We start from the raw sequence: 26,517 nt of genomic DNA, 5'->3' as shown, positions 1-26,517 counted from the left end.
CTCCCTCTGAGACCCTCACTCCAACAATGCTTACAGCCTACAGGGTCCCACAATTCACTGACCCACATATTTTCTGTGTCCCCCAAAACCTATGCCCTCCCTGAGCAGCCGGAATTCAGGTTCACTGCAGGCACGCCTGCTGTATTTATAGACCATCACCTCCCAGCCCCTCACTCTGCAGTGTTCACCTGGAGGACCTCACCTCTGCTAAAACATTCCATACTACTCTCCACCACCCCACACCCAAAACACTGAATGAGAAGAAATAAGGCAAACAACTCCCACTTGAAGCATATGATCTCTAACCTATGTGGCCCCTAGTGCAGCCCCACAGTCAGACCACACTTCGCCCTCTACTCTCCGCTCTCGTGGACCCCAGCCTCCCCTGCCTCCGTCTCCTCAAACCTCCCAGTGTCCCCCATCCTCACTCTCAGCACAGGACCAAGCCCCCATTCCCTGAGGAAAGTTGAAGGATCAGGAGGGAACTTCCGACCAATGGGCCCCGCACATCTAGCCCCGGTCCACAGCTGAGGCCCTGTCACCAGGCACGGACCTCCGCGCTCCCGGCCAGGCGGGCGCCTCCACACCCTCCCTAAACCCCATCTCCTCTCCTCCGTGCACACTGCTTCAGCATCTCGTCCACTCTCTCCTGCATCAGTGTTTTCTTCTCCACTGAATCAGGCCTACCAATACACAAACACTTGTTGATTCTCCCATCTTAAAAAAACAAAAAACCAAAACTACTTCCCCTACAGCTACTATCCCATTTCCTTACTTTTACTGCAAAACTTCTCCACAAAGCCTTCCACTCTGTCTGAAACTTCTCCCTCTCTCACCCAGTCAGGCTTTTCCCTGGCAACTCCGAGGACCCGTTCTCAGTCCTCCTCTCACTCAGCAGCAGCCTCTCAGGCACCCACCTCTCTACCTGCGCTACTTCGCCCGCAGGATACCACGCTGGCCTCCTTTTCTTCAGACTCCAGTTCATCCTCCTAACAACCTGGCCCGGACCCAGTCTCTTCACCATCCACACCTTCAGCCCTAGTGATCTGTCCACATTCCGAGGGCCCCAAACTTCCAGCTCCAACCCGACCCTCTCCGCGTACACGCACAACCCCACCCAATGTCCACCTGACGTCCCGGAGGCACTCAGAGCTCACCTGGAGCTCCTAACATCCACACCCTCAGGGAAAAGTGTGCTCTCTTCTTGTGGGGACTCACGATAAACGGGGAGGACTACACTCACTTTGGAAGCCGTTCTTGTCCCTTTCCTGCTGTCACACCCCATACCCAGTTCATCAATAAACCCGTCCATGTCTGCACCCTCTACCACCTAACCGCACCCAGCACCACCTCAGCAGCCTCAGCCACCACCGTCTCTGGTCTGAAGTGCTGCAGCAATCCCCCAACTGGCGTCTTGATGGTGCCCAAACGCCCGCTTCAGTCCAGCAGGGAACGTGTGCTCACCAAAATGAAGGAGGAGGCCACCCCTTCCACCAAAGCCCTGCAGGGGCTCCCATCTCACTCAGAGGAAAAGACAGTGCTCAGAGGCCTAATGAAAGCTGCACACGCCACCCCTGAGCCCATCTCTGATCCCGTCCCCTGCTCTGCTCCCCACAGACTCTGCCTCAGCCACACCAGCCTCAGACCCCACTCCTCCGGGCCCTGGGGCTCCTCCAGCCTCAGGCTCCTCACCCATGGCTCATTCCGGCTCACTGTGCCCTCTTCAGGCCGTTATCCCAACATCACTTCCCCAGGAGGGCCTCCCCAGCCGTCCTACATAAAACTGCAACACCCTCCCCCCAACAGCGACCCCGCCTCCTCTCTCTGCGTAGTTCTCATCACTGCGTCACACACCACAGATCGCACTCATCTTCTCCCACCACTGGGTCGTAAGTTCCAAGAGGACACAGAAGTCTGTTTTGTTCCCTGCTTGCTCCCCAGTGCCTCAGCGCCGTGACTGGCACACCACAGTTGTGAATACAGATGAATAAAGAAAAAAACAAGACCTGATTTAAAAGGATCATTGCAAAAAAAAAAAAAAAAAAAAGATCTCTGCGAACATTTTACTTACCATTTTAACTGAGATTACCTACCTATTGTGTTATAATTACTTTATAAGAATTATGAAAATGAATCTGAAAACTATCTGTATAGCAAAGCACAAAAGCAGTATTTAATTGTGGTAAAATACACAACATAAAAGTACCGTCTTAACCATTTTAAAGTGGACCCCTTAGTGGAGTGAAGCACATTCACACGGCTGTGCAGGCCACCACCATCACCTCCCAAACTCGTCCCCTTGCCAAGCAGACACTGTCCTCACTCAACAACGGCTCCTCCTCCTCCCCTCCCCCAGCACTGGCACGCACCCTCCTGCTTTGCTTCCACGAACCTGACTGCTCAAATACTGAGCATCCCCCACCGTGACGAAACCTACCGTGCACCCGTCTCTTCTCGAGGCCGCCGCACACTGACCCATCCTGGTGCCGCTCTCAGCGGCTTCTGCTTTCTTCCAGGCATCCACTCGGAATCTTTCCATCACTTTTATTTCTTCCCGGAGGTCTGTGTTCTCTTTGACCAACATTTCTATCTGGCTTCTAAGACGGCCATGTGCACTGGACCATTTTGCTTCTTTCCTTTTCAAATCGTCCTGTAAATCTGCTATCTGCTGCTTCAAAGCCTCTCCGGGAAAAAAAAAAAGCATACTAGAATTAAAACAACAGAAGACACAAGACACATCAACAAAACAGAACTGCTAGCCTAGTGCAGACAGCAGAAAAGGGAAGACGTAGCTAATCACATTTCAATAACACTGGGTTTCTCAGGAAAAGGAATGGGGTTCAGGCTACAATTTCACCTCATACCATCAACAAAAGTAATTCCAGAAGTCACAAGAAAGCAGGCAGATGCCACTTAGAAGTCAGTGCATTAACACTGCCATGAGGTAAGAAAGGTCTAAACTAAGACAGTCACTGGAACAGAGAGAGACGAATGGGCTTATCTGGTGAAGAAAGCAGTAACAGGAATCCATGACTAACAGAAGGAAGAGCAGAGGCAAAGGGGATAAAAAATTCCAAGTCAGAACTCCCAGCCTGAAATGGGGTCTACCTGGAATTCATGAGAAGAACCAGGTCTATGAAAATGAGCTGTTTCAGGTAGACTGAATGACCTACGTGAAGAAACTCCTGGAAACATCTGGAAGCTATTTGCAGCTGTACAAACAGAAATCAGCCACCTGCACCCACCTGGGTACAAGCTGTGGGGAGTGACTGAGAGCAGAGGGAAGTTCAGACAGAAGCAAGAAGGCGCCTCCACCACCCCAGAGCCCCCGCAGGCCTGAGCCCGCCTCACTGACACGCGTGTGCCTGGCACCCACCCCCCTCACAGAAGCCCCATGACAGTCAACAGCACAGCGCAGGTCACAGAGGGAGAAACCAGGGCTCACAGGACTCTTCCCCGGGAGGCAGCACCAGAGATGGGCTCTGGATCCGGGCGACATCAAGGCAAGAACCCCAGTGCTGGGCCTTGAACGCGCCTAAGGCAAGGGCATGGCCTCCCGGAACATCTGCCTTCCTGTGAGTGCAACCAACACATGAGCAGGTTCTTACTGGTAACCACTGCTGTGCGGGAAAACCAACTTCTTACTACCCAAATGGTAACGCGTCAGTTAACAGGTTAAGAAAAGCAACTTATTACTACTAAAATGGTAATGCATACATCCAAATAAGTTAGGAATTCAAAGCCAAATAAGCCAAAGATAGACAAATGCTACATGGCATCACTTATAGTAGAACCTCAGGGGAAAGAGAAGATGACGTCAAAGCACAGAATGGCGGCCGGGGGAGAGGGAAATGGCAAGAGTGGGTCAAAGGATACGAAGTTTCAGTCATAAAGGTTCCCGGAGCTAATGTACAGCCTGTGGACTGCCCTTAATAAGACTGTGCTGAACACTTGAAAGTTGCTGAGAGTGGATCTTAAGTGTTCTCATCACACACACACACACACACACAGAGACACACACACAGAGTTAACGTGATTTTGGTAATTATCCCACAACGTATACGTGTATCAAGTCATCACACTGTACACTTTAATACATAGTTATATATTTCAATTATTTCTCAATAAAGTACGAGGGTGAGTCAAAAATTATCCCCACTCCGGTTATATTAAAACTTCTGTTGGCCACACAGCCAGACTGCGGATAATTTTTGATGCACCCGCGTATAAAATGCAAAAGCAATGTTTATAAAATATCAACCATCAGGTACTGCTAAGGTCCCTGAACACAAAGAACAAAACACAGAGCGCAGGGGACTTGTGTCAGGAGGTGACCGAGCCTGGGAGAGAAGCAGAGCACGCGGGAGGGGTCAGGCTGCCGGGCGGGAGGCGCGTGCAGGAAGGCCAGCCACGGGCCTAACTACGGGAGCCTCAGCAGCGCGCAGACCCCTGAGGCAGGCGGAGGACGTGCCGCGTGGCTGCTGGGGAAGCGCGTGCCCAGAAGCGCCAGCAGACACCAGCAAGAAAGGTGTTGGTCCAGTCGCACAACAGCAAGAGGCCAGCCCGCTGGGGAGGGTTGCAGATGATATGAGAAAGGCAGAAAGACACCAGCTCTTACAGGAACTCGCGGCCATCGTAAGGGCTGGGCTCTTACTAACGAGAAGAAAGCGGAGACGTGGAAGGGCTGCAAGCAGAGAGGACGTGGCCTGACTTCCTTCAGGAAGGGTCACCAGCCACTGTGCGGGGAGAACCCGCGGGGACGAGGGCAAGAACAGAGGCTATGCAGCCGGCACGTCCAGGAACGTGGGCACAGAAACTCAGATCTGGGCAGCTGTGCCGACAGAACAGCGTGGGGTACAGGAGAAAGAGAAGGACTCTAGTTTCTGGCCGGAGCTGAAGCCGGCTGGGGAGGGAGATGGGAGAGGAGACATGAGGTGTCCACACCGGCCACGCGGACGGCCGTCCAGGCGGTCAGGAGCCTTCAGCATGTTAAGCATAATTTAAGCCATGGAATTAGACAAGAGCATCACGGAAGGACAGAGCCGCCCCTGCTGGACGAACTTCACCATCAAGCTAAAGAGGAGGAAGAGCAGGAGGGGCGTCAGGTGTGCCAGGACCCACCGGCCGTCCTGGAAGCAGGGCTGGGAGTGCAGCGGGGTGGGTTCAGAGGAGCCCTTTCCAGGTATTTGCTGCGAAGAACAAAGAAACAGGGGTGTGGCGGACAGGGGGTGTGCGGTCGACAGAGACTGTAAGACGTTACAGCAACTGTGTACACTGAGGGGAAGACCCAGTGGAGAGCGAGGACGGACTGCGGGGGGAGCGCCGGGCGGGACCTCGTGTGCACACAGGCCGCCCCAAGGGGAGGAGCAGGGGCCAGGTCTCAGCCAGGAGGGGGCCGTGAAGCCACAGGGTGGGAGGTCTGGGCGGAGGGAGTGTGGAAGGGGCCTCCGGGGCGTGGGGGCGGAAGAGGACAGAGCACCACTGTTCCCCGTGATACGTCTCTGTCAGCTAAATGAAGTGTCATGGGCACAGAGATGGCAGGAAATACCAGGGCTGTAGTTCTGCCAAACAAAATAGGACGACTTGAGAAAATGGAGCACAGAACACATCTGTAAATGATTATAGCGACAGACGCTGGGGTTTAAGGACACAAGAGGGTAGGTAAGGCCAATTGCTTTGAAAGTCCTACTGGGAATGAAAGGTTATTCGGGTCAGAGTAATAAAAGGAGTGACAAATATTAATGTACTTGGTCACAAAAGGCTAGGAAACAGGGTTTAAAATAACAGCCAGAGTTTGCAAGTGTTAGTAACTGAGGGGAAAGAGGCTCTCGGGTCTTAAAGCTGTGGAAACATCATCAAAATAAGCTCACTGAAGCAGGTTTTCACTAAACGACCACTAAGCAGACAGAGAAAGGTTACTTTCAAAGAAAACCCAACACACAAATGCAGAGATGGACAAAAGGCCGGGTAGGGGTCTATACAGTGTCTCGCACGGCAGGCTGAGGAGTCTGCGTTCCATCCCAAGAAGCAGCCAGCAAACGCGGGAGGAATGGGAGGAAGTCAGACACTGCACGGATGAGGTCAGCCAAGGCCACACACAGGGAGACAAGAAAAGAGGTGGCAGGGAGAGAAAGAGGAGACGACGTCAGAGGAGCTCACTGTCTGGTGGGACCTGAAAGTGAAGGCGTCCAGGTTCCTAGCCTGAGTGAACGTGCGGAGAGTCAGAAGGAAAGGCACAGTCAGCACGCACGGGGTCAGCTAAGTCTGAAACACCCAGGCCGAGCTGGCCAGCTCACCGCAGCACCTCACAAGTCCCGGGCCCTTAAACGTTTGCTGGATGAGGAAACGGACACGCAGGTCTGTGGTCAGCAGAGACCTGACACCACCAGTGCGTAAGCAGTCCATGAAACCGCACTGTATGAGCGTCAGAATAAGGATACAGGACTCAGGCACAAAAATCACCATGAACTCCTGACCTCAGAAAGGCATGTGCCCCCCAGCCCTGCCATTCCCACAGGCTCCAACAGCAAGGGGAGCACTGTGACCCACCCCCAATCCGCAGGTGGCCCCCAACGGTAAGATGAAAGGAAGAGGGCTCCTCCGCAGACAGCTGATTTCAGACCCCGGGGGGCGGGGCAGGGCTAAGAAGCAAAAAGCCAGCTGGTGTGAAGTAACTGGTTGCCATAGAAAGCAGGGATACTTCCAAAAATTCAAAGCAACGGCCATGCGAAAGGACAAGGAAGCTGCTGTACTTAAAGGGCTCCAACTGGTCAAGCAGGGACCAACTGATTCTCAACAGGAAATCTGGTAATTAACCAGAGCAACCTGAGTCTGACAGGCTATAAATGTAAATTCCAGGAGGGCAGCAATGCCTTACTCACCAACAATTTCCCACCACCCCACCCCCTGCCCCCATCTCCAGGAGGTAAAGCCTCTAGATGAATGCTGTCCAGGGCGCTCTGCGACGGTGGGAGTGTCCTAGACCCGCACTGTCCAACGTGACAGACACCAGCCACACGTGACTACCAAGCGCTTGAAATGTGGCTAACGTGTCCGAGAAACTGAATTTTTAGTTTAATTTCAACTAACTTAAATTTAAGTAGCCACAGGTGGCTAATGGCTAGCAGACTGGACAGAACAAGTTCACAGAGGAGAGGATACATGTCCTGAGCGAGAGGCACCACCTTAAAAGAAAGTAACATTTGTGTGCTATTCACAAATAAAAAAGTCAAACTACAGCAAGAAAGCTTGTCTGCTCTGGTTTTAATCACATTGGAAGAAGTAATCAGGTCCTGAACTATGAGAAAGAGGGAAAGCCGGGGGAATCAATCTTACTGGGTGGTCTGAGAAGGCTGGGTTTCTGTTTTTTGGTCTTTTTTTTAATCTCATAAAATTTTGATAACATAGCAATGTATCAAGTCAGTATTGCTTTACTCCTAGGAGATTCAGAAACAAGAAAAATGGATGACAAGCCCACTGAGCAGGTATTTTAGGCTATGGTTTTAAATGCAATAAAAAGTTTTCTGACAGCTAAATGTGGTTTTGACTACCATGTAAAGTATCCGAAGTGTTCACACACACACAAAAATCAAGCCAAATTTGTATTATTACAGATTATAATCATAATCTATATCACAGACTATTTAAAAGAAATCCAATTAAGTTTAACATGGATTTTAATCTTTTACCTTTCAGGCAAAGAGCAAAAAACACTCTTAAAACTGCTAGTAGAATTTTAAATTGGTATCAAATTTACAGAGGGATACTCTGGCAATATCTACCAACGTACATACCCCTTAACCTAGAAATTTCATTCCTAGGACTTTATCCCACAGACATGCTTGAGTATGTAAGCTGCACACAGGTAAGGATGAATTTGTTTTGTTCACTACTTTATTTCCCAGTACATGCCTGCTACATGGATGTACTCAATAACCGTGTGTTGAATGACTATGTAGAACGATTGTAAGAGGTGATGTGTGTACAAGTTCTTCAGGATACCATTTCTTATATACAGAAAAAGAACAGAAATAACAAGTGCTTGGTTAAGTAAAGTATGGCACTTCCATATAACGCAGTTTTTATAATTCATTTATTTTGAATGGTAAAGTAAAGAAGGAGGATGCTCTTTATGTTAAGATGTAAAATGATTTTAGTATACTACGATTAATTTGCTTTTTTTTTAAATTGGGACTATATATATGTATTTGCTTAGAATTTCTCTGAAAAGATAAAAGAGATTGGTAATACCAGTTGCCTCAAAAGAGAGGTGACTCAGGTGCCAGGGCAAGGGTGAGAGGTACAGGTTTCACTGAACTTCTTTTTGTACCTCTCGAATGGGAATACATTACCTTTTGAAATAAAAAGTTTAATAGATTGTTAAAGTCTAACGTATTAGATTTAATAAACCAAGCATGAACCAAAACACAACGGCACATGTTTCTCCCTACAAAAATAAACAGAATTAAAGACCCTAATCAACGTGGTATGTGGTAACTTAAGCTACAGGTGTGTCATAAGACTGTTCAAGGATGGTGCACTATGTAAGAAAGGAAGGAAGCAAAGCATGGAACAAAAATACTAGTATTTAAAATACATAAGTGGAAGATGAGTTTGTATTTTATGCTATAAATAACAGAAAGACATTTAAAATTTTTCTTTTGGTGAACTGAAGTTTTAATTCTGATGAAATTCAATATATCCACTTTTTCTTATACTTAGTTCTTTGTGTCTTCTCTTGGAAATCTCTGCAGGTGTCACTGTCACAAATATATTCACCTACAATTTCTCCTGAAAGGTTTATAGTTTTAGCTAGAAACGCATTAGTTTCTTTTAACTACTACTTTCCTCTGATCATGTGCATTTCTAACTTTGAAATGAACAGAACTGATGATTTGGCCTATCAGTTTACAAGTTCTAGAATTAAACACCTAGTTAGTATATAAGCCTTAAATTACTACAAATGAACAGAACTAACAACGTGTGGTGGGTCAAATTAACACATTCCACTGGTGAATTTCCAACTCCTGTCTTGCTAATTCATCCATGTCATTATCGAAGTGTTTTCTGGAGAAGCCTTCAATAAGAAAAGAACTGATATACTTCACTCTTTAAAAGTCAAGACTACAGGACTTCCCTGGTGGTCCAGTGGTTAAGATTCTCTGCTTCCAATGCAGGGGCTGTGGGTTCGATCCCTGGTTGGGGAACTAACATCCCACATGCCGTGCAGCACAGCCAAAAAAAATTAAAAAAAAAAAAAAAAAAAAAAGTCAGGACTATGAAAGATGTTCCTGATATCTCAGATTATTTGTTGAGTCAATAGATGATTAATAAATTGATACCCAATTCCTCCCTGACACATCAAATAATTCTAAGATTCTTACAAGACTGTCATCTTTACTAACTTACATGACTATAATGTAAAGAACAGACATACCTGTATTTCTTCACGTTCCTTTTTATCCGGAAAACTTCTCGCAACTGTAGAATACTTTTCAAAAACTTTGCGTTCCTTTTGTAACTTCCTCATTTCTTCCTTTTTAAACTCCTCTATTCGAGCCAATTCTTTTGCTTTCTGTTGTTCAAAGTCAGCAATTTCTTTCCTAAAATGACCAAACCACATTTTCATCTAAGGAGACCCCCTCAATAGAGTAATCCACACGTGGTACCAAAATGGGACACCAGTGATAACCAGGAAATGAGAAGCTGCTTCTGTTGGTGAAACCATCCTCAGTCCATAGTAGTGAAAGAACAGTCAACTAACTCCGTAAAGCACTCCTCAACAAGCATCCACTGAGCACCTGCTACGAGTGAAGCACCACACTAGGTACTGGAGAAAACACAGTGAGAAAAATACACATTCTTCCTCCTATAAGGCTTCTTACATTCTAGAGGGAGAAACAGATGACAATAAACAAGAGACATGAGTAACACATGGAACACTGGGAATGTTAAGAAGAATAAAGCAAGGACTGAGGTTTAAGGAAATACAGAGCTTCGGAGACTAAGTTATGGATGGAGTCATCCTGCTGAGGTGGTATCTGAAGTCAAATCTGAGGGATGTGAGAGAACAGCCATGGAGGTATCTGGACAGAACAGTTCAGGCAGCGGGAAGAGCACATGCAAAAGCCCTGAGGTAGGAACATGCCTGATGTGTTCAAAGAACAGGCAGGAGGCCAGTGTGGCTAAAGAGACAGAACAGCAGGAGAAAACATCCAAAAAAGGGGGGTGGGGGGGATTAACTAGGGTCTTACAGACCACTGTGAGGACTGGTATTTAGTGCAGAAGCAGCTGGTCAGAGAACTGCCAGAACCCAGGCTCCTTCTGGACGCCAGGTGAAGAGCACAGGGAGAGTGACAACAGCAAGACTGTGGAACAAGAGGGCCCTGGCTCACATCCTCCTCCCACACAAACGACCACCTGACTGCCATTCACAGACAAAAGTGGGAGCTCTAGGATCCACATAGGAAACTAAGAAACCCTGGTGAAGCCTAAGACCAAGGACAGCCACTTTGAAAAGGCAGGCCCATGCCCCAGTGGCAGGCTTACCAAATGTGGTCCCACTGCCAAAGGACCCAAGAGGAGCCATGCCCATGGGTGTCCCTGGAAACAGACCTGCAGACCTTGGTCCTGCCCACAGATCCTGATACAGCCCTGTGACCTAGCTCCAGCCCTGCTCTAGCTGGTACGCAGGCAGTCCTGCCTGCCCAGGGGTCCAGCAGGAAGCTGCTCAGGGACCTGGCAGGAGCCACACCCATCCTCACCCCTGGAAACACACCTCCTGTCTACAGACTGAACAGCGGACCAGGAGGCAGCCCCATGACCTAGCTCCAGCCCTGCTTGACCGTGGTCCAAGAAGTAGTCCTGTCCTACTGGGGACCCGGCAGGAACCACAGCTGACTGCAACCCTGGTAACACGTCTACCAACTGTGGACCCTATTACTGCGATCCAGTACAACCCAACTCGACTGTGATCCTGGAGGCAGACCCATCAGTCCAGGTATCCAGCAGAAGAAGGTCTTTACCTGCCAAAAACAGTCTGTAAAGACAAGAACAGGTGTTTGTTCTTTCAGATGCGAAGACATCAACACACATCTACAAAGGTCACCAAGAATCAGGCAAACATGACGCCACCAAAGGAATAATAAAGCTCCAGTAACCGATCCCAAAGAAATCGAGATCTACAAATCACCTGACCAAGAACACAAAATAATTGTTTTAAGGAAGCTCAACAAGCTACAAGCGAACACAGAAAAACAACGAAATCAGGACGCTGGTTCAATCTCTGGTTGGGGCACTAAGATCCCACATGCTGCAGGGCAACTAAGCCCTCACACCACAACTAATGAGCTCACACGCCTAACTGAAGAGCCCATGTGTCACAACTACACAGCCCACATGCCCTGGAGCCTGCATGCCACAACTAGAGAAGAGAAAACCCACACGCCACGAGAGAAGCCCACGCCACAGTGAAAGATCCCGCATGCTGCAACAGACCTAATGCAGCCAAAAATAAAAATAAATATTTTTTAAAAATACCGATACCTTAAAAAAAAATAAAAGTGTAACTGTAAAGACTGGTGATTTGAAGTTATCCAGTCAGAGGGGAAAAAAGGGAAAAGAATGAAAAGGAGTGAAGAACACCTACAGGATTTATGAGACACTACTAAATGAACCATATATGCATCACAGGGGTCTCAGGAGGAAAAAAATCAACAAACCCTTAGCTAGACTAACAGAAAGAGAGAGAAGACTCAAAATCATAAGTGAAAGACAAGGCATTACAACAGATGCCTCGGAAATAAAAAGGACCACATAAGAACAATTATATTCCAAACCACTGGATAACTAGAAGAAATGGATAAATTCCCAGAAACATACAACCTACCAAAATTGAATCCAGAAAAAACAGAAAGCCTGAACAGACCAATAACAAAGAAGGAGACTGAATTCAGTAATCAAAAACCTCCCAAAAAAGAAAAGCCCAGGACCAGATGGTTTCACAGGTAAATTCCACCAGATAGTCAAAGAAAAGTTAATACCAATCTTTTTAAAATTCTTCAAAAAAAGAATACTTCCAAACTCACCCTGTGAGGCTAGTTATCACTGATACCAAAAGCAGACAAAGACACAAAAATGGAAAACTATAGGCTAATGTCCCTGATGAATACAGGTATAAAAATCCTCAGAAGAAATACTAGCAAACCAAATTCAATAGCACATTAAAAGCATTAAATACCATGACCAAGTGGGATTCATCCCCGGGATGCAAAGTTGGTTCAACACATGCAAATCAATCCACATGATGTAAACTGGAGCTGCCCCTGTGGAGCAGCACGGTGGTTCCTCAGCATCGTTCACACACCATAACCCAAAGGCAGAAACAAACCAGATGTCCAGCTGTGGCCACGGAAGGCCAAGGGTCACCAAAACAAATATGCGGACAAGATAGGGGAGAAAACGCGGCTCTGCTGATACCTTGACTTCAGGCTTCTAGCCTCCAGAACCACAAGAAAATACATTCCTGTTGTTTTAAGCCACCCAGTTTGTGTGTAATTTGTTACAGCAGCCCTAGGAAACCAATATACTGGCCGAGGTGGCACTTGAATTCATAGCTCCAAACTGCTTTTCAAATTTCAATTTATGACCTCATCACTAAGAGAATTCTCCTTTTAAGACATCTTTGACCCCCCAAAGGGTCATTTCATTTAAAAATTCTTATGTGGTATGTATTTCGGTTCCTTCTCTCACTTATATTGATGGATTAAGAAGAACTATTTCAAATAGTTTAGATATAATCTTAAAGCTATAACTGAATCACTGTACATTTTCCCCACTTACTGGTGCAAACTTACCTGAGTCTTTCCAAGGCACTTTCTCGTTCGACACGGAGTTTAGCTAAAGATGTATTCTCAGCTTTAAATTTTTCTATTTCTGTTTCCAATTCGATAACTTTCTCTCTCAAAACTTGAGATCGAGCACTGTCACCTATAAGATAAGCCACAAATACTGAACTTCACAGAAAGCTTTCAGCAGCAAAACAGTAGCTAGCTATTACACTCAGAGCCAAAAATATGGTAAACACCTGTACTATTAAAATGCATTGGAAACCGTGTTTCTAAAAACAGAGAGAAAAAAATTATAATAGCCTAACTTTCCAGATAGAACAGTTTAAATTTAAGAATCAAATCATTCTGCTTCAAAAGAGTATCAATCTGATGACAAATTAACATTATATATTTAAAACACCATTCACATAAATTTTTTTAAATTAATTAATTAATTAATTTTATTGGCTGTGTTGGGTCTTTTTTGCTATGCGCAGGCTTTCCTTAGTTGCGGTGAGTGGGGGCTACTCTTCGTTGTGGTGCGTGGGCTCCTCATCGCCGTGGCTTCTCTTGTTGCGAAGCATGGGCTCTAGGCGCGTGGGCTTCAGTAGTTGCAGCACATGGGCTCAATAGTTGTGGCTCACGGGCTCTAAAGCACAGGCTCAATAGTTGTGGTGCACGGGCTTAGCTGCTCCGCGGCATGTGGGATCTTCCTGGAGCAGGGATCGAACCCATGTCCCCTGCATTGGCAGGCAGATTCTTAACCACTGCGCCACCTAGGAAGCCCCTCAAATAAAATTTTAAACCAACATACATAAATAGCTTAAGAACATGAATAAGTATTCACAAGAGAGCTAAAGCTCTAAAAAACACTAAAATCAAAGTTTACTCCCCACTAATCAAAGAAATACAAATTAAAATCTTTTTCCATATCAAACTTGCCCTTCAACTACCCTTCTGGAAAATAACCCTAATTTATATCACAAGGCTAAAATACACATATCTACCCTTTGACCCACTTCTAAAAATCTAGTTAAAGAATGAGCTTATAAAATCATACAAATCGTTCTGCACAAAAATATGTATTGCAGTGTTATTTCTAATAGTGAAAAATAATTTGCGTCCAACATTAAAGAAATTTCTAAATAAAATTATGCTACCTTCATACAACGCACTGATATGGCCAAAGCACAGTACACGCCTGGTTAGAAAGGATGAGGCAAATTGTGATATTTGTCTCCACCACATGAAAAACACACAGGAAAAGTGAATGCAAAGAAACATCCCAAAATGCTATCACAATTACCTTAGGACAGTTTAGTTATAAACATCTTTACTTCTATACTTTTTAAGCTTCCAAACTTCCTGCAAAAAAATACTATTTTTAAAATCAGAGTATTCTTTAAAAATAGCTTAAGTTATAATTTAATTTTAAAGCACCTATGCACTGCTAGACATTTAGAGTTTATAACATGACACAATGGAAAAGTGTTTTCAATATAAGTTTAAAAAACTCCATCACATCAACTACTACTATATAGCCACTAAATGGAATGAGACAGATGTATATTAGAACAATATTCAAAATTTATTATAAGCAAGGTGCAGGACAATATATAAAAAGCATGTTCTCATTTGTGTAGAAAGGACGATTACATACACATTCACACATATGCTTTCATATGCACGGAAACTTATAGGATACACAAATGAAATGGGAAAGTTGATGTCTCTAAGAGCCCAGATCTGGGGAAGAAATGAAACTTAATTTTACTGTATTTCTTCCTCATCACACTTGGCAACTGAATGCACGAGGTAGCTTAAAAAAAATAAATAAATAAAAAACTGCACACACAGAGGTAACACAGTAGCACAAACCACAAATTGGGTTTTCCCTGGTTATAAAAGAAAGTTAAATGTTACCCCACTTTATAATAATCAATTTTAAAGTCTTGGCAATAAGACAGGCTAAAATTTGAAAAGTCTGAAATCACAATTCTTCCAAATCTTTCATACTAGTGACTATTACATATTTAGACTCAAAACAAATCAAATTTTAACAAACCTACTAGATTTCCACTGAGCAACTAGAAAAGTTAGGCTTTTAATAAGCATTCTGACAACACACTGATAAAATAAAAAACTTGTAACATCCCATTACATATTTTACAATGCTCTGACTTACCAGGTGGTTGGTCTTGACTCATGTTTAACTTGGGTTCATTTCCCAAGCGTGAATCTGATTTTGATTTCGGTTTCAAAGAAGGGAAGAATTTCATCATCAGGTCCGAGGTGGGAGGAGGGCTTGTGCCCCTAATGGACTTATTCAAGCCTTCTCCCTTCCTGACCGGTGCGACCTTCCTTTTTATTGTTTTGTCCAGTACACACATCTCACGCTTATTCGGGTAGGCTGTCTGGGGAGTCCCATAAACAGCTTCATTCCCAAGAACGTCATGTTTAAATGAATTATCTTCAAGGTCAGTCCAAGTTCTTTCATCATCAAAGTCAACTTTACTCACAGATGAGTGCCTTCCTGAGGAATCAGAAGCTTTATTTTTCAAGCTTTCTGTTATGATAGACTCGTCACTACCGTAATCTTTATCAGACAAATCTAAATCGACATCTCTCCTTTTATCTTCTTCTTGAGTCCTGGTGTCCCTGAAAGGTCCCCTCCCATCACAGACTTGTGGACTATCTTCTCTGCTGCTGAAGCCCCTTTCCTTATCCTCAGTTGATGGTTTTATGGTAACGTCAAGCTGTTCCTCAGAATCAGTGCTTTCATCACTGTCTGTAACACCTTCATCATCGCTTGCATTCCACCTGGCCTGACTTTCGGACGTGCTCGTCTGGAACACTCTCCTACTGACTTTACAGGGCTGCTCCCGCAACCGGTCAGGTGCGGACACAGAATCAGGCTGCTTGGGTGCAGCCTCACACTCACCCTCACTGTCACCCTGGGCACAGTCTGGATCCTCCCCTTGGTTACACTCACTAATGGGATCCGGTGTTGCTGTCTTCTCTTGCTGCACAGCTTTGACAGGGGTAGAAGACAGCCGGTGACCTTTGCAGATCTTTTGGTCCCGCTCTAAGATCTTCAGTACAAATGAGGAATTACTAGAAAATGATATTTCATCAGCAGCTTGTTCTAAAAACAAAAATTCATCTAATTCCAAATTTTCCTTTTCCTTTTCTCGTTCCCAATTCTCTAACTTTTTCTGAAGAGAAATGTCAAGAGAAGATTCTGACTCTTTCAAAGTCTCACTTATTGGGCTCTTAGAAGCCACGCAGCTGACCAGCCCTGTCGAAAGGGGAAGTTTGTCTTTACCTTGTGTCTTATTCCAGATTTTGCAACCAACGTCACAAGGTTTTCTACACTCGGGTACATTTTCTTTATTATTAGATTCCACCTTTTTTTCTAAATCGATCTGGTCTCTAAATTGCCCATCACATTTTTTCCCTGCCGGTATTTTCAATCCTGACGGAGACAGACTTTTCCTACTGTTACTCTTAAGCAGTTTCGGCTTCTGACTGAGTGTGACACAACCACTCTTGGTTCTGGCTTTATTGTTCTTTCTGGCAGGAAGGTTCTCTGTACACAGTTCCTTATTTATAAGAGCAGTCTTCCGCTGGAATTGTTGTTTATCTAATGTGAACACAGGTCTGTCCTCTGAAATGCTCTGAGTGGCGACTAGTTTACTTTCTCTCCCCTTCTGAACCTTCGATTTAGCATTAGTAAACCTAGCTAAACCCTCCCCGCGTTTTAAGAATGGTTGTTTTGGTTTTGCTTTGATCAGCAAGGATCCTTCTGCTTCCTAAAATAAAAGAGCAATATTTAAATTAATCCTAGTATATCCAAGTAATCTCAAAGTTATTTTTAAAGCAAATTATAAGCAAATCTCTAAAGCCTTAGATAATTTAATCAAAACAGTGGAACTGCTAACCCTTAGCTGTTTTTGTTTCAGTTCTTGTTCTTCCAACCGAATCTGTTCTTCCAAGTAGTCTTCAAAGGTTTGTTTCCTTTCTCTAATAGCAGCTCTAATAGGCCTAATCAAAAAAATTAAGTTATTTAATATCAAATTATGATGTGGTGAAAACCTTACACTTCGTGTACCTGATACACACACCTCTGAGAACTAACCTTTTTCAAAGTCACAGATAGCCTTGAGAAGCTACTAAAAGCTACAATCCCACTCCATCTCCCAAAATACAGAAATATACATCACTCTACCTGTGATTTGAAAAAACCCCTGTGTAACCCTAACCCTAACTTTTGAGATAACATATTCATTATATAACTAAAATATATTTCAAAAGTAGTTCATTAAATACACATTCTTTAAGATCCTTAACATAAAATAATCAAAAGTCATTTGCCATTCCCTAACATACATTAAAATATTTAAGAAAATAATAAACCTCACTATATTTTATCTGACATAAAATTTTTAAATTCTGTAATGACACTTCCTTAACTATTATTTATAAGTGATACCATATGTGAGACTACAAAATATGATTTTTTCTCTTCTCCAAAACAGGATTTACCTATCTGAGAGAAGATTAGTTCTACCCAGATATTTCCCTCAGGTGAAAAACTCTGCTCAGTTCTTCCAACACAACGTCAAACTGATGCATCTCCCCAACCTCTTTCTGTTGCTGACAACATGGAATAAGTTGGACCTTCAACCTTATACTTCAAAGTATATCCAAGCAAAAATAAGAAAACCATGGATCTTTCAAAGAAAATACCAATAATGATGTCTGTTATAGTAAATTCCTTCCAACATGGATGATACCTTTCTTCAATATTAACCACTTCTGAGGAATCACCAATTTTTTTTAAGTTCATGTTGTTCCCTTCCTGAATCTGTTCCGTCATTTTCTCCAAAGATGGTAAAATCCCTTCTCCTAGGATAAAAATCAGGAACAATTTAGTTCAAAAAAAGCAGATTAAAACCTTAAAACTTGAGAATACTACAAGTTACTGTGCTAAAAAAAATATTTAAACTTAACGTATACCAAAGATTTCAGAACTCTCAAGGATTTAATATGATAAACTACAAAATCCTAATCAAAACACAACATTCTTCAAAAGGTTAATGTTAGGCGGAAAAAACTGTGGACTTTTCTAAGCTAAAAAAGACTACGGAATCTCAAAAAATGGCACTGATGAACCCAGTGACAGGGCCAGAATAAAGATGCAGATGCAGAGAACGGACCTGAGGACACGGGGTTGGGGGTGGGGCCGAAGGAGAAGCTGGGACAAAGTGAGAGAGTAGCACAGACATATATGCACTACCAAATATAAAATAGATAGCTAGTGGGAAGCTGCTGTATAACAAAGGGAGATCAACTCGATGATGGGTGATGCCTTACGGGGCCAGGATAGGGAGGGTGAGAGGGAGAGGATATGGGGATATATGTATAAATACAGCTGATTCATTTTGGTGTACAAAAACTGGTACAACAGTGTAAATCAATTATATTCCAATAAAGAGCTTAAAATAAAATAAAATAAAATAAAATAAAATAAAATAAAATAAAATAAAATAAAATAAAACTATTGAAAAGTAAAAAAAAAAGAAACATTGGAAACAGCTCCTCTCATGGAATATAACACTAAACTCATGGTATGTGTGGGCAGGCAGAGGACGGGGAAGGCAATGGGGACAGAATGTGGGTCTCATTGTAACGAGCTGGATACAACCCAAACCACTGAGCTTACAAAGGAAAAAGAACAGGCTTTGGGTGATGACTTTTCAGTTACCAATTTTTAACCCTGATTACAGACCTTAATTTCTTTGAAGTTTGAAGTTTGTCTGTAAAATGGGGACAGTGACAATTCCTGCTTTCTGAATGCCCAGAATTGTTTAAGCGTTATATTATGTAATAAATGTGTAATTGCCTTGCCAAAAAAAAAAAAAAAGAAAGACTAAAGAGGACTTCCCTGGTGGTCCAGTGGTTAAGACTCTATGCTCCCAATGCAAGGGGCACAGGTTCTATCTCTGGTCTGGCAACTGAGATCCCGCATGCCTTGTGGCATGGACACACACACACACACACACAAAAGACTAAAGAGTTGTAACAACTGAATGTAATATATAAACTTGATTGGATCTTGTTTTAAAAAAACACCTTTAAAAGGCAATTTTGGGGGAGTCAAGGAAGGGAGGGAATACAGGGATATGTGTATAAAAACAGATGATTGAACCTGGTGTACCCCCAAAAAAATAAAAATTAATTAATTAATTAATTTAAAAAAAAGGCAATTTTGGGATCACAGGGAGAATTCTAATTTGCATTTGCATAGTTAAGATTCCTAGGTATAATAACAGTATTGTGGTTATACAGAAGAATGTCCTAATTTTTACTTGATATGTAAAATGATATAAAATGCATGCATATTATTTGTAATGAAATGACTCCACAAACTATATACAGATGTAAATAGAGATATAAATATAAGTATAGATACAAATATAAACACACACATACAAATATAGACGAAGTAAATACAGAAAAATATCAACTGCTGCATCTAGGTGGTGAGTATACTGGTAATCAATCACTGCAGTGGTCTTTCAACTCTTCCGGATATTTGAAATTTTCCAAAATAAAAGGTTAAGGGGACACCCCTGGTGGTCCAGTGGTTAAGACTTCGCGCTTCCACTGAAGGGGGTGTGGAAGCTTAAGGGCGTGTACTGTTTAAAAAAATAAGACATTTGACCTTTCTATACTAAGGAATTACCTGAAATTAGGAATAAGATATCCCAAAAGTGTGCAATCCTAATTAGTAAGTATGGACACCTTTTGTTATATCATTTGTTTTTCTATAACTTACTCTAAGGAACATATTCATAAAAACGCCATTAAAACAGATAATTAAATTAAAATTTAAAATACTGGAAATGACTCAGTCCTACCACAAAGAATATTAAATACTGATACATTATTTGATGATCTGTATAAAGATGACAGCCATGAAAATTATGGTTATGAAGGCTACAGAACGTACCATAAGCATTTTCCATGTTGAGAGGAAAAAGAATACAATTTATCATACAATATTCTATGATTACAAAATGTGGAGGGGAAAAAAAGGCCTGGGAGTGAGCACAGAAACAGCACTTAAAAAAAAAAAAAGAACCAGAAGAAGATAAGCTAGAACTGCCTCTAGAGCTCCTTGAGTGTGCACCATCAGACACTTAGTGTCAGTTCTCTGGCAGGAACACGCAGAGGCACAGTGACAAGTTGCTGGGTGAGGGGGGATTTCTTTCACAAGTAGTAACTCCCATCACCAACCTACTGCTCACATTTCACATCTTCTATCTGGCGCCCCACCACCAGCACACACATTTTAAATCAATTTCAAACTTTAAGTTCTCAAGAAAAATGGTACACACAGAACTCACTGCCTCCTTTTTTGAAGACCCCAAGCTACCACGCAAGGTTTGCAGTCAGCATGAGTCTTCCTGAAATTTGTTACTGGGAAGTCACAAATTCTATGTCCGGTTCTGTGTCCAATCCAGGCTCAGTGGCTGTGCAGCAGGAAGGATCTCACAATTAAAGATGCAGGGGACAAGGAAAAAATGCAGAAAGGACATTTCTTGCCTTAGAACACCTAGGTGACATTGTCAGTTACTACAGAACAGAGGAAAATAAGTAACTCACCTTTAGAATGGTTGTTGTTTTCCTCCTTCAAATCATTTTTTTTCACAAGTGCTTCTTGATATTGTGCCTCATAAAACAAATTGGGAGAAGCACCACTTTTTGAAGTTAAGACAAAATCTTCATGAGTAGCTTTACAGAAGTTGTTTTGTTCATCAGATAAAATGCTGGAAAGGTGTTTTTTCTCTTGGGTTTGGTGCTGGTAGATATATGACGGTAAGAAAGGCATGGTTTTCTCTACAGTGGCTGAATTTCCCGGAGATCTGTACTTCTGGCTCTGGTCATCAGACAGTAGAGTTAAACCTTACAATTAAGAAAATCAACAAAACTGATGACTTTCTGTAACATTTTCTGTTCTACCTGTTAATGACCCTTACTACTGAATACAAAGTTTTCTTCAAAGTGATAAAAGTATTTCTTCCTCATTATTAGGAAACCATGTTTAACAAAATCACGAGGTGTTAAGAGTCCAAATCGACCTTTGATTTTGAGTCTATTTCCACCGTGAGTCATGTGCAGACAGTCTGCACGGGCAGAGCTGCAGCGCCGCCTGGCTCTGGAAGGCCCATCCACGCTCCCCCCACAAGCACTGCCTGCAGTGGTCAGCTCTACAGCCCCGTGACGAATGCAGCTGAGTGGAGGGCGCCAATGCAGACAGTCACAGACGCTCTGAATTGTTCCTCAATGATCAATAGCTGCTCTGAGTCACAACACATAGAAGAATGTTCCCCTTCTATTGCCATTAACATGTCCTATACCAGCTGCCTCACCCCCCCAGCCCACAAACAAAACTGGAAATCAGGTAGGTTCTCACTGAATATCAGCTTCAACCTCCCTTCCATAATAATAATACTCTCCCATTAAGTATTTTTGACTAATCATCATCCCACTTCAGCCTGAAGACAGCTTTGTCAGAAGAGCAACATCTCAAAGCAACAGTTCTGAAGATGTGATATGTAAACCCCTGGAGTCTCCAAGACTCTTTCAGAGCATCCACCAAGCTCTAAGCTATTTTCAAAAATATTAAGACAGTATTTGCCTTTTTCACTGTATCGGTATATGCACTAATGGTGTACAGGCAATATGGAAACTTCTTGGAGACTTCATTCAAAAGTAGGACAGCAGCACCCACTGTGCAAGCAGTCACTGGGTTTGTCACCATGTACTCTCAGTTTAAAAACAAGAAAACAGTTTTACTTAAGAATGTCCCGGATAAAACAGCAAAAATTATTAATTTTTTAATTAAGTTTTAACCCTTGAGTACATGAACAGTCTACAGAAAAATGAGAAGTATGCATAAATCACTTCTGCTATAAACCAAGACATGGGCTGTGAAATTTTTGAGCTATAAGCTCAACTAGAGGGACTTCCCTGATGGTCCAGTAGTTAAGACTCTGCGCTTCCAATGCAGGGGGTGAGGGTGCCCTGGTTTGAGAACTAAGATCCCACATGTTGTGTAGTGCGGACAAAAAAAAAAAAAAATTGCAAAGCTCAACTAGCCACTTCTTTCAGGGAGCATCATTTCTACTTGAAAGAATGAATGACAAACTATGATAATTTAAACCTCAGTACTAAGCAGACATTTTCTCAAAAATGAAACAAGTGAGCCAGTTACTTCAAGGAAACTGACAATATTTGTTGCCAATGATAAAATTTGAACTTTCAAGTAAAAATCAGAATGTTGGAAAACATGCCCATCACCATGAGCTTGACAGTTTTATAATACTTTTATGATGAGATCTGTGGTAGGATTAATGGATAAATTTTTATAATGAAATATGTCAACATTTTTAAAACCTACGTAACTCAGGGAACTATTATTTTCCAAATAACCAATGCGTGACTTTACCAAACCATAGATAATGAAAAATCCATTCAAAATGCCAAGACAATTAAGGAAAGAATAAATAATCATAATAATTTACCCCCAGGTTTATAAAAACATTTTGAAAGGCACAGTAAATTTTCAAAATGTATGTTAAATTTAGGGTTTTATTTAAAAAAATTATTGATCACTTGCAGTTAACTTAAATGTTGTTCCCAAAAAACATCACTTAAAAGTCAAGTTTCACTTGTTTATTTTTGTGTTAAGGAAGGATAAATGCACAGTGCTTGCTTGCCAAGTAGAGTTTGATGTTTATTTAACTCCTCTGAGTTTCTATGACTTCCTTCTGGAATCCCTGCTCTTGGGGTTATCTGAGAAATAAGATGATCTCCCTATGCTTTATCTTTTAATGTGACCTTTCTCTTACACCCTGTACACCTGGGAGAGTAAGACATCAGTAGAAACCCAGACTCTGGAGCGCAGCAAACCTCACTCCAGGTGTGGAAATTAAATACAGGTTGGGTACAGCAAATAAGAGAGAGATTACTGTCACTCTATTTAGAATTGTATGATCCCAGAGTTTGAAGGAAATATATACTCAGTTTATTCCAATCACTCATGCAGTGCATAGAGGTATAATATAATATCACATTGAGCGGTATGGCTTGTAATTATTGTTTTACTTATTCATTTCACTTAATTTGATGTTTTAAATTGTGGAAGTAATTCTTGCTTATTTTGGCAAGTCAAATAATTCAAAGTATAAAGTTAATAATCTGCATAAGTCCACACCTTCTTATAAAATCAATCCCTTGGAGTAACTTTTATTAACAGTCATGTACCATTTCACATCCTTTTTTATGCTTATACAAACATCTACAGGCATACTCAAAATTACTTTCAAGCATAAATCATTCTGACCTTGAATGATTCTGACTTTTAGAAACTTCCTAAAACTTTACGATACTTTAGAAACTGACATCTATTTTAATTAATGCAGTAATTATTTTTAATAAACTTTATTTTTAAAGAAAAAATGCCAAGATATTCTAATATATTTTAATATAATACAGGACAGAAAGTTCATTAATATGATTTCAGATTCCATACTGTGAATAACCGCTAAAAAATGACCACTTGTTGAGTTTGGCGCAATGTCAAAGAAATAACCACAATTATTTGAAAAGGCTATTAAAATACTCCTCTCTCCTTTTTCCAATTATATGTCCATGTGAGGTTAGGTTTTCTTTTTAACACACATCAACCAAAACAACATTAACTGAAGAGACAGGAAGCAAAAGTAGATATAAGAAGCAGCTGAGTTCTTTAAGCCAGAAGTTAGAGATTTTCAAAAACATTAAACAATGCCATTCTTCTCACTAACTTTTTAGAAAAATTTTTTTCATTAAAAACTGTTATTTATAGCATGTAATTAGTTATTATTTTAAATGAATTCGTTATTAAATTTCTAAGTTTTAATTTCTAACACAGTAAATATCAATAGCTATAGCGTATACAGCACAAGCGCTTTGGGGTCCTCAATAACTTAAGAGTGTTACGGAGTCCTGAAACCAAAAAAATGTGAAAATTACCCTAAAGCAATTGTTCCATCACTCCACAGAGGTAGTTTTTATATTAATAACTTTGAAATCTGCTTCCCTATTGCTCTACGATAGTGCTCTTTCTATCTCAAAAACTATCCCAGGCTATTATAAGTGACTTTGATTATTTTTATGTGTTCTATAGAGGAACTCTGAACCACTCAACTATTTCAAGACACCACATTCTTTATCCCTCTAAGATGAACACCCACATTCCCTAAGCCGTTCTTCACCTGCTACCGTTCTCACCACCAGCAGTAGCACCACTCCCCGTGGACCTTCCAGCCACACTCGCCTGCCAGAAGTATTCTCAATGTCCAGCACCACCTCTGAACAGAACAAGCGCTTTACTGAATCAGTGAAGTGTCCCTTAAAAAGAGCACCAAGAAGCAACACGCTGCTCCAGATCACTGTTTTTCAAGCTTTGGGACACAGTCCATTTTATCATCAGGTGTCACATGTCCCGAATGGCATTTTTTTTTAATAGCGTAGAATAGAATAAACAAAATAGAAAATATCCTTGCTACCTGCCAGGCACACCATTAAGTAGTGATTCATGAAATTTCTTTGAAATTATGAGTCGTGATTTAAAATGTTTTTGTTACTATGCAGCATGGTCAAAAAACTTTCAAAACTACTGCTCCAGATCATACTTCAACTGCTTCCCCCCCCCCCCCCCCCACCACCCAGAAGCACATCATGCTTTCTATTAACTGATCTAGCACACAACAGAAACCTGTCCTCTGCTACCACGGAAGACATTCCTGGTATGGCTCTTCACCTGAGCAGAATGGCTTCTACACAAACGCACCTCTACAACCCCGAGCAGCTTTTCATTCATCAGGCAGGGGCTGTAAACCAGTAGCCCTAGGCCAAATTCAGCTCTGGATCTTTTATTCTGCTGGGTCTTTTTACAATTTAATTTTATAAATAAATGTGAATGCCTTGAAGCAGGGCACACATGCTCCAGAGTGGCACAGGTCCCTGGTCCCCATTATATTATACCACCACCACTCCATACTTGTTTGCCTGGCTTCTAAAGAAACTGGAGTTTGCAACATACGATAGAGAAATGGCAGAAATAACCCGTCAAACAATCAAAGATAGGAAATGTCTGTAACTGTCTACTGCTGTACTAACCAAAGGCCTTATATAAGCAAATAATACCTGGGAGTGTATGCTGCCCAGACACCATGGTGAGCAGCTTCTCCTGTTCCTCCATGAGTCTCTGTAGTTGCTCTAACTGTTGCCTCTTCAGTTGTTCTTGCTTCTTCTGTTGTACTTCTTTCAGCTTTTTAAACATAAAAATTAACTTGATTAAAATAGCAATATTTCTTTATGGACCTTTGCTCCTTACACTAATTTTAATCCCTCCCATCTCCCTTCTCATATCTTGTCTAATAAAGAGTTTCAAAGAGGGCTCTCTAGGGACTTTCCTGATGGTGCAGTGGTTAAGACTCTGCGTTCCCACTGCAGGGGGCCTGGATTTGATCCCTGGTCAGGGAACTAGATCCCACATGATGCAACTAAGACCCAGTGCAGCCAAATAAATAAAAATAATTTTAGAAAATTTGAAAAAACAAAAAGAAGGACCTCTAAGTAACTAATCTGCCACCAAAACTCTAAACGTTCAACTAAGAAACAGAAAAAGTCACATGAATCCTTTGATTCTCAAAATAGGATAAGTGTCAGTACATTTATAATCAACTTTTCCTCCCTAATAATTTGATCAACCATTTCTAATTCAGTTTTTACAAAATGAGGTAGAAACTTAGAGACATTGTTATCTTTAATGCTATATTTATATCTTGCATTTTAAACATGTTTTAATGTTTCATATCCAACAAAAAGGAAAATATGTTATTAGGAGGATTTCACAGTAAAGGGGAATAAACAAAAAGACCTGGAAGAGGTGGTTTTTCATCATAAACAGAAACCTGCAATAACTGTGCGATAACATAAATACATATTAGGTCAAATCCTGTTTTACCTGTTCAAGCTTTTTAAAAAGTGGGTCTTTATAAGCCACTTCTTTGAATTCACTTGCAAGATCTGAAAGAGAGTCATTTTTGTTATCTTCCCAGTGTCCAGAAGCATCCTGACAGGCCGCTATTTGTGGTCCCTCTTTAGCTGAGGGAAAGACTCTCTGTGTTTCAGGTTTATCTGACTGTAACTTGTAAGGGCTGTTCAGCTCCAACTTCTGTTCTTCATGAAGTGAATCTTCTTCACTTATAATAAAGCTGAAGCTATTTGAAAAACGTGTGGCTTTGATAGGAAAGCTGGTAGAAATGTTCACATTTGCTCGCTTCTCTTCCTCTGCTTCCAAAACAGGAAATCCACGATTTAATATGACCCCAGCCCGAGAAGGACTGGTCATCCACTGGGTTAAGAAGTTCTGCCCACTGTTTAACTCTGAAGAGGTTGGCATCAGGAACATTTTAGTCCAATGACACTACTGTATTTAAATAATGTGAAAGCTAGAAGAGCTATTAATTTCCAACACCTGTAGAAAGAAGACAGCCGGCAAAAAATATTAGTTAAAGCTATTCTACCCAAACCTCAACCCAGCACGAAAATCTACTGAGGGAATTCCCTG

General features: G+C 42.1%; 1 protein-coding gene across 4 annotated transcripts in view; it reads right to left on the bottom strand.

Moving 5' to 3' along the window:
- Window positions 1-26,517, bottom strand: part of CENPJ (centromere protein J) — a 51,901-nt gene that overhangs the window by 15,000 nt on the left and 10,384 nt on the right. For all 4 annotated transcript variants that reach the window (XM_057707673.1, XM_057707675.1, XM_057707672.1 and 1 more), the window contains exons 2-10: window positions 25,912-26,424; window positions 25,089-25,212; window positions 20,499-20,798; window positions 17,624-17,735; window positions 16,769-16,871; window positions 15,013-16,639; window positions 12,855-12,987; window positions 9,437-9,602; window positions 2,438-2,680 (exon numbers count right to left, since the gene is read on the bottom strand). In XM_057707673.1, the coding sequence (XP_057563656.1) occupies window positions 2,438-2,680; window positions 9,437-9,602; window positions 12,855-12,987; window positions 15,013-16,639; window positions 16,769-16,871; window positions 17,624-17,735; window positions 20,499-20,798; window positions 25,089-25,212; window positions 25,912-26,358 (3,255 nt within the window). In that variant the 5' untranslated portion in view covers window positions 26,359-26,424. The remainder of the gene's footprint in view (window positions 1-2,437; window positions 2,681-9,436; window positions 9,603-12,854; window positions 12,988-15,012; window positions 16,640-16,768; window positions 16,872-17,623; window positions 17,736-20,498; window positions 20,799-25,088; window positions 25,213-25,911; window positions 26,425-26,517) is intronic.

The sequence above is a fragment of the Hippopotamus amphibius genome, chromosome 14 (genome assembly GCF_030028045.1).
Source record: "Hippopotamus amphibius kiboko isolate mHipAmp2 chromosome 14, mHipAmp2.hap2, whole genome shotgun sequence".
In the NCBI taxonomy this organism is placed as follows: domain Eukaryota; kingdom Metazoa; phylum Chordata; class Mammalia; order Artiodactyla; family Hippopotamidae; genus Hippopotamus; species Hippopotamus amphibius.
The sequence above is the reverse complement of the archived record's forward strand: the minus strand, read 5'-3'. Positions and strand labels throughout refer to the sequence as shown.